Source organism: Physeter macrocephalus, chromosome 12 (genome assembly GCF_002837175.3).
Source record: "Physeter macrocephalus isolate SW-GA chromosome 12, ASM283717v5, whole genome shotgun sequence".
Taxonomy (NCBI): domain Eukaryota; kingdom Metazoa; phylum Chordata; class Mammalia; order Artiodactyla; family Physeteridae; genus Physeter; species Physeter macrocephalus.
The window spans coordinates 59169241-59177262 of record NC_041225.1 but is presented as its reverse complement, the minus strand read 5'-3'; the positions used below and the strand labels follow the sequence as shown (position 1 = coordinate 59177262).

The following is an 8022-nucleotide window of genomic DNA, read 5'->3' as shown; positions in this document are numbered from 1 at the left end:
GAAGATGGGGGTCAGCAAATTCAAATGTCAATGGGCCAAGCAGGAGGGTGGGAATAATAAATGGGATGGGATGGCTGGGACTGGGGTGGACCACAGAGTACATGTCCGTGTGGCCAGCTCTTAAAGATTAGTGGGGAGAAGCTAAAAAAATCCAGATATTTCTGCACAATCTTCCAGTTTTAAACGTTTGGTAATTAACTCAACTTTTTTAAAATGCTAGGAAAGCCAGAGAAAACATACCTTTGGGTCGCCTTGGCCCATGGCCCAAGGTGAGATAGCAGTGACCTGTGTAAATGTAAGCACACATCTGGTTCTGTGTTAAGCACAATGGTTCTTTTATGGTTGATTTTTAGTAAGGAGGCCACTTGGGGCTCCCTGTGGTCCTGAAATCACACAGGAAGGGCTGACCTTGGTGACTGCATCCAGTCCATTCAGAGTCCTCCTCCTACGGAGAGTTTGTTCCTCTAAACACTGGGGTCTTAGGGTAGGTTGCCTGGCCCCCTCAGGAATGCCATCAAGTTCAATGAGGCTGCAATCACTTGGATCTACTAGAGGCAGGCGGGTGTTACAGCTATGTCTTCCTCACTGTTAAAGACAGCTGAAGGCTGAAGCGGAGTCATGCCAGTCTCTGGTCAGAGAGACCATCAGAGCTGATTACCCTACAGCAGAGGTTCCGCAGGTAACCACTGGAGTCAGATCCCTGAGTTCGAAACTCTTCTCTACTAGTTAATTATCCTCTCTGACCTCAGTTTTCTCATCTGTAAAATGGGGAATTAATAGTACATTCTAAGTAGAATTCAGCGGGATGAGCTGACCAAGTGCTTCCTTAGCACAGCAACTCGAGAGTAAGTGCCCACATTGGAAGAGGAGTGTGGCTTCATTTTTTAAACCAGGGCTTTATTTAGCATTTAGTTAAAGCTTATTTTTACAGACACATTTGAAAACTGGTGGTTCAGATCTGTTTCACTCATTATCTCCAAACCTGCCTTGCTCTTTGCCACCCTCTCCTGGAGCCATCAGATCTAGATCTCTGAGTTTCCTGAGGATAATTTTTGTGTCTGAATCCCTTAGCCCAGGTGGTGGAACTTCATTAACCTTTTTTCCGCAGTGCAGTCTTATTGTGTCCAACAGGCTCCTTCTCAGGGACCTGCACCCCATCAAGTCCCAGGCTCAGGAGACTGGCTCAGAAAGCCTCACCAAGCTCCTGGGAACCAGCCTGCTGGGACAGCAACTCTCTTTTCCAGCAGAGCGATATCCCCTCTTCACATGTGTGTACTCCCAGCTTCTTTTTTCCCCTCTTTTAGATTTACTCTGCCTGCAGCCTGTTCCCCACCGTCGTCCGTCCCCACCTCCACCAAAACGAAAAGCACCATCAAAAATTTAGAATCAAATTTTACATTTAAAAATGTGATTTCGTTCGATGCCTTCTAACCTAAGGCAGCATCCCCCATCCATCTTGAAAGAGAAGTCAGCATTTCAGGAAGACTGGCCACAGCCTGGGGTCCCTGGGAGAAGCCTTTAAAAAATACCAGGGGAGGGAGGAAACGGTCTGCCATTGGGAGTTCGGGAGGTGTATCCTGAGTGGAGAGAAAACCCTCAGGTTAGGCAGTCAAGGGGTCTCGGGCGAGGAAAAGGAAGCCAGGCCTCTGCTACGGATGGAGCCCGCCCCTCCCAACTCGGAGAGCAGCCTGCAGCGCAGCGATGGCCGGAAGTGCCGGGCTCAGAGGAGGGTGGGTGGGGAGGGGCTGCCCGGGAGCTGTGTCTCCCCGCTCGCCGGACTGGGATATTTATAGCACCTGTGTTTCTGGACCTGTCTCCACCTGGATTTATGCGGTCTGTGGCTGTAGCGTGTGTGGGGGGAACGAGGGGAGCACGTCTTGCTGCAAGGGCTGATTCTCGGCCTTGGGGCTCTGGCTGGAATGGAAGTTTCAAAATCAAAACAAGGAGCCATCTGGGGGAACACCGCGGCAGAGCGGCTCCTCGGTGCTGCGTCTGCAAAGCAGTCGGCGGTCAGGCCCGGTGAAACCCGGGGCTTTCCAACTCCGCTCAGTGTCACATTTACCGCAGCCGTGGGCGGGGGTGAGCGGCAGGGGAAGTGGACCCACCCTCCCAGTCGCCTAGGGGCTCTGACTTTCCCTTTCTCGCTGATCTAGCGCAGAGTTAAAGCTGAAAGAATGTTCGTTCTCCCGGGGGCTCCGGGTGGAGGATCTGCACTTTGAAAGAGGAGCCCAGAGAGCACGTGGTGGCCCAGCGTCTGTTGAGACCGGCATGTAGAGTCCACGTCTGCGGACCTACCAGCCCGGTCCGCACCCTCAACTTCCCCTAGTCGCTGCGGGCCTGGTTGATGTCAGACGGCGATGACATCATTTAAAAAATGAAATAACTGTCCCTTAGGTTTTTCAACAACCTAGCGGGCAGATAATCCCGAGGAAGAGTCTACCGCCGGTCCTTGAGGCGGCCGTCTGCAGTGCCTACCTGTAAAGCCTCCCCGACTGCTCCACCGCGAATTAGTATGGAGAAGAGGCCCTGGGCAGGGTGGGCGGAAGATCCAGCAGAGCTGAGGACAGCAGCGATACCTAGAGAAACGAAAACATCGTTGACATTGCTCCAGCACGTTCCCTTTCTCATTTAACCTCAGGGCGGCACAAATGAGGTAGCACTATTGTCAGGACGCCCATTTCACAGGTGGAGAAACTGACGCTTAGAAAGGCTAAGGGACGTGCCCCAAGGTGACGTAGCAAAGGCCACCTTCAGTTTCAAACTGAGATTCGGGGGACCCGCGGGTTAGGGTGCACGGCGGGGGCCGAGGAGGCAGGCGGCCTTGGGGCGGGAGCGATTCCGCCGGCTGCGGCCGCGCGGGGAGGAGCCGGGGTCCCGGCAGCGCCGCGCCGGCCCGGGGCCGCTCCAGGGCCGGTTTGGTTGCCCGGGACGAGGGACGGCCAGCCGGGAATCTGGAGCGGGACGGCGAGGCCAGGGCAGCTGCCAGACGCGGCTGGTGACCGGCCCGCGCCGCCGGCCCCCACCTCCGGGCCGCTCTGCGGTCGGGCAGCGAGCAGGCCACATACCGCGCGGCGCAGAGGAAATGGCTGGAATTCCTCCCGCGGCGCCTCCCTCGGGCCTCGGGGAGGGCGCGGCGCTGGCGAGGGCTGCCCCGGCTCCCAGCTCCGGGGACCGAGGGGGACCCCTTCCCTGGGAGGACCGCCACCACTCACTGCCAGCATCTGCGCTCCCAGGGCACGTGAAAGGGCACAGGGTCGGCCCCCGCAGAGACTCCCCGGCCCTGCCCAGTCTCCTGCCCCCTTAACCAGTCTCGGGCTCAGATTGTCTGGGCCGGCCGTCTCGGGAGCGGTCCTGCACCCCTACTCAATCCCCTGCTGATCAGGCCTCAGGCCCCAGCAACCGGGATGGTGCACAAAGCGCACAGCGTGCGAGGGGCCTAGCCAAGCGCGACGCTGAATGAAGCTCCAGGCAGTGAGTGAGGACTCTGCAAGTCCCAGCCTACGCTTTCGGAAAGCCCTGGCCACTGATATCTGTAAATGTTCTAGGCTATTTAAATGTTTGTTAAATGAATGCATGAGAATTGGGTAGGCACGGTACAAACAGAAGCAGAGGCCAAAGGAAAAGCAGGCCAAATGTAGATCCTGCTAGAAAGCATTCATCTTTGCTTCCTGCATAGGCAAAGAACCTGCTACCTAGGCCTGTCCTGCTCTCTCTCACCTGCCAACCCAAGGCAAGCACAGCCCAGAGGGCCTGGCACCAAGACGACTTTGACCTTCACACCTTGAGCCTAATCTTAATCTCAAGGCCCATACTCATTCTCTTACCCCGGCTTTAGGCTCTGAGTGCCTTTTTGCATATCCCACTCTTCCATGCCTCCACCTCCAATACTTCCCTGGCTGGCCCTCTTCCTTTCTCCGAAGAGGGCTCAGGAGGGTCTGATTCCACATGAAGTGGGACTCTCCTCCCATTCCAGATGGGACTGGGGCACAGAAGGTGGGGCCCCGGGCCAAGGCTGGGGGCTGGGATGGCGTGGCTGTGTCTGCACCCTCCCCCCCCGCCCCCCCCATGGTTTCAAGCCTGGGAGCAGGGCAGGGACAGGGTTTCCCAAATTAATCCACATCTGAGTCCAGGTTATCAGCTTAAATTTCTACCCTCTCTAGGGGCTTCTGAGCAGCCAGACCAACCTTGGGGAGGGACTTCTCCTGCAAGGCCCCAGGAAGCATTAGCAGGCCAGAGGCAGGCCTGTCCTAATGCACTTGTCTCTCCTCAGCCAGGTCAAGTGAGGGGGGGGATGGGGAGGGGCAGGGAGTGAGGTGTCATTGTCAAGACCGCCCCTGGACGCTAGCCCACGAGGAGCAGGCCCAGGAGGCCTTGGCGGACCTTCCATACAGATGCAGGCAGACAGAAACACAGACGGCTCACAGTGACAGTCTTGCTTCTGGGAATTTTGGAAATCAAAACTCGTACATTTTTCACAAGAAAAAGGAACAGATTTTGGCATCTTCGCTCCAGAAACAGGAACTGACCAAGACAACGGCCTCTGATAATCACTTCCTCATCTCAGTGCTCAGAAGCTGGTGGGGAATCCCTCAGCTCTGTTTTCTCCCCAGTGTTCTGTGGGTAGGAGCCCGAGGGTTTTAGGGGAGAGAAAGGAAGGGAAAGGAGAAAGTCATAGTACAGAGGAGGGAGGCAAGGAGGGGAGATATTTTTAAATTGTGTCCTTGAGGATTGAGGAGGCCGGGAGCCAGATGGGGATGGGGTCAGGGCCAGAGGGCACCTAACGGGAGCTCAGTGTAGCTGTTATTTCCATCTCCTCCTGGAAAGAGCTCCCGCCTTCTGTGTCCCTCAGAGTTCACGGTTCTGTGGACCTGTACCTCAGTGAAGTACAGCAAACACACTTAGCCGTATTACCTCCTATACATTTATTGAACACCTACTGCATGTCCAACAGGTTGCTAGGTACTGAGTGGATAAGAGACAGATTTCTCCCTTGCAGAGCTTAGAGTTGCATAGAAGGAATTGGCATTCCAAAAATAAAGCATTAAGGTAATGAAGCTGAAAATAATTGCCAAGAGAGGAGAAAGAAGCCAGATCAGGTTGGGGTGGAATATGAAAGGACTTAGGAAGAGGTCACATTTGAAGTGGGCCATGAGAGGTAGATGGGCATTTGCCAGGCGGAGATGGGGAAGGAGGCCCTTCCAGGGCAGAGGAAGTGCATCAGCATAGGTGCGGGGGAGGGAAAGTGTGAGCACATCCAGGACACTAAGAATGTAGGGCAAAAGCGGGTGCAAAGGAATAATGGGAGAAACAGCTGGAGCAGGAACTGGGTCCACTTTGCAGACGGTCCTGAGTGCCAGGCTGAGGTATGTGGGATTCCTCAGAGGGCCATGAGGCGGCCTTGACTGGCAATGGCCTGACAAATGCAGCACCGCGTGCTGCTGGCAGCTCAGAGAAAGGAGTGAGGCAATGGGGAGGACGGCCGAGAGATGGGGAAGCAGCCAGACCCATCTGTGATAACTCAGCCAGACCATTAAAGTGTTTTATAGTCCAGGCCCCTGCTATGTGCAGCTGACCTGAAATTGGTCCCACTGAGTAGATCTTTGTTGGTTCAAGGTTTTTGCTGCAAAACTCTGAGCCTCAGTTCTCCTGTGGGAGCAAAGTGGAGTTGGTACCTGTGTTCTTGTGTGGAATGACCAGAGTGGTAGTCCCTGTGGGCAGTCAGAGACCTTCCGCTCCTTAAACAGGCTGATGGGGGAGTGGGGTACCTACGCTGGCATGGAGAACATGAGTGGGAGAAATCACAGATGTGGGCTCTGAAAAGGGTGAGACCTTGGGGTAGCCCAGATAGGGGAGAGAGAGAGCCAGTCTCCTGAGGCAGCCAGGGTGGGAAGGGGTTTGGGAGGAAGTTCCAGGATCCAGAGGGTCTCTGAATAGACCCAGCTGGACCCTCTTCCAGCTCTGTACCTCTGTCCCTAACAGAGCCCTTCTCACATGGGGCAGGAAGGAACTTTCTCAGCAATAGGCAGAGAGGGTTTATGGGTTGTAATTATTATTATTATTTAAAAATTTAAAAACAAAATTTATTTTGAAATAATTTCAAACTTAAAGAAAAGTTGCAAGAAGAGTATAAACAGCTCTCTTAGCTTAAATCAGATTCTACAATCATTAACATTTACCATTTCCTTCCTTTCCGGCCATTATCGTTATTCCTTTTCTGTTCAATCTGAGAGCAAGCTGCAGACATGATGCCATTCCACCCCTAAATATTTCACTGAGTATATTTCTTCAAAAGCAAGGACACTGTTCTACTCTTTTTCTTTTTTTCTTTTTGGCCATGCTTCATGCAGGATCTTAATTCCCCTACCAGGGATCAGGGATCGAACCCGTGCCCCCTGCAGTGGAAGCACAGAGTCTTAACTACTGGACCACCAGGGAAGTCCTAAGGACACTGTTCTATAACCTGTGTGCAACGCATTCAGATTTCCAGATCCCATTCAAATTTTGCCCACTGTCCAATGTCTCCTTTTCCTTTCTAGGCCAGGATCCAAATCCAGATCGTGCATATAATAAATTTTTTAAAAATAAACTTTATTTCTCTTCCTGGATTGTAAGCTCCTAGAGAGCAGAGGTGGAGTTTCCCACAGGTCTTAGTACTTACTAGGCACTAAATAAAAGGCGAAGGAAAGGATTAGGGTCAGATGCCACATTATAAGTAGAGGAAGCCCCATGGGTGACAGCAATGGCTGAGTTTACGGTTTTATCACACATCCCCCTCCGGATCTTCTATGACTTCTATGAGTGTGACTGAAATCCCACTTCCTGTGGGGTCTTTACTGGCGGACCACCTTCTTTGTACTTCTTTCCCTGGCTCCCCCCATCTCCCACTTCTCCCATGGGGCATGTTAGCATTTCATGAATACACATTTAAGGATTTCAATTTGCCAGGTTTTGTGCCAGGCGTGGGAATACAGTGGTGAATAATGCTAATGATGGAAACAGCTAAACGAATCCCCAGCCCCTATAAGGGCCTCAGGATCTCTCCATGGCCTCATAGGGTCTGGGATGGCTACTTGGCTGGAACAGGCAGAATTGTCCTTGCTAGTTATGATTTTGTGGCGCCACCTGCTGGCCGTGTGTAAACACATGGACACAGTTACGTGTAAAAATGTACACACAAAGAAATTGACTATTAAAACAGAGAGGGAGACACACAAAAGTATGTACGCACTGTGAAACATACGCATGTTCGCAAACAGGCACACATACATGGAAACACAGACATATAATCACGTACAGAAATTCAAGATCTAGCACAGTACCGTATCTTTGGTAGGAGTCCAATAAATATTTGCTAGTGTATAAAAAAAAACCCCACCAAATTCTTTAGATCAGTTTTCTTTCAGGCTTATTTTTCACCACCTTTTCTAGCCAGTAAGGTAAGAATGCTCCATGGTCACTTGCTCCCTGCCCACATTCCTTCCCTCCATCCTATTCTTTCTTTTTTAAAATATTTTTTATTGAAGTATAGTTGATTTATAATGTTTCAGGTGTACAGCGAAATGATTCGGTTATACATATGTATCTATTCCTTTTCAGATTCGTTTCCATTATAGATTATTACAAGATATTGAATATAGTTCCCTGTGCTATACAGTAGGTCCTTGTTGTTTATTTATTTTTTATATAGTAGTCTGTATCTATTAACCCCGAATTGCAAATTTATCCCTCTCCCCCTTTCCACTTTGGTAACCTTAAGTTTGTTTTCTATTTCTGTGAGTCTATTTCTGTTTTGTAAATAAGTTCATTTTTATCATTTTTTTAGATTCCACATATAAGTGATATCATACGGTATTTGCCTTTTTCTTTCTGATTTACTTCACTTAGTATGATAATCTCTAGGTCCATCCATGTTGCTGCAAATGGCATTCTTTCATTCCTTTTTATGGCTGAGTAATATTCCATTGTGTGTGTATATATATTTCTCCAGCTATATGCCCGGGGGTGGGATTGCTAGATCATATG

General features: G+C 51.1%; 1 protein-coding gene across 1 annotated transcript; it reads right to left on the bottom strand.

Moving 5' to 3' along the window:
- Positions 1 to 900: 900 nt before the first annotated feature.
- On the bottom strand, positions 901 to 7244 carry LOC102986537 (translation initiation factor IF-2-like). Its single transcript, XM_028496599.1, has 5 exons — positions 7241 to 7244; positions 2724 to 3189; positions 2476 to 2576; positions 1797 to 1914; positions 901 to 1577 (listed from the first exon to the last, which is right to left on the bottom strand). Exons 1-5 carry the CDS (start codon positions 7242 to 7244, stop codon positions 1469 to 1471), a joined length of 798 nt encoding a protein of 265 aa, XP_028352400.1. The 3' UTR covers positions 901 to 1468.
- Between the last annotated feature and the right edge of the window lie 778 nt (positions 7245 to 8022).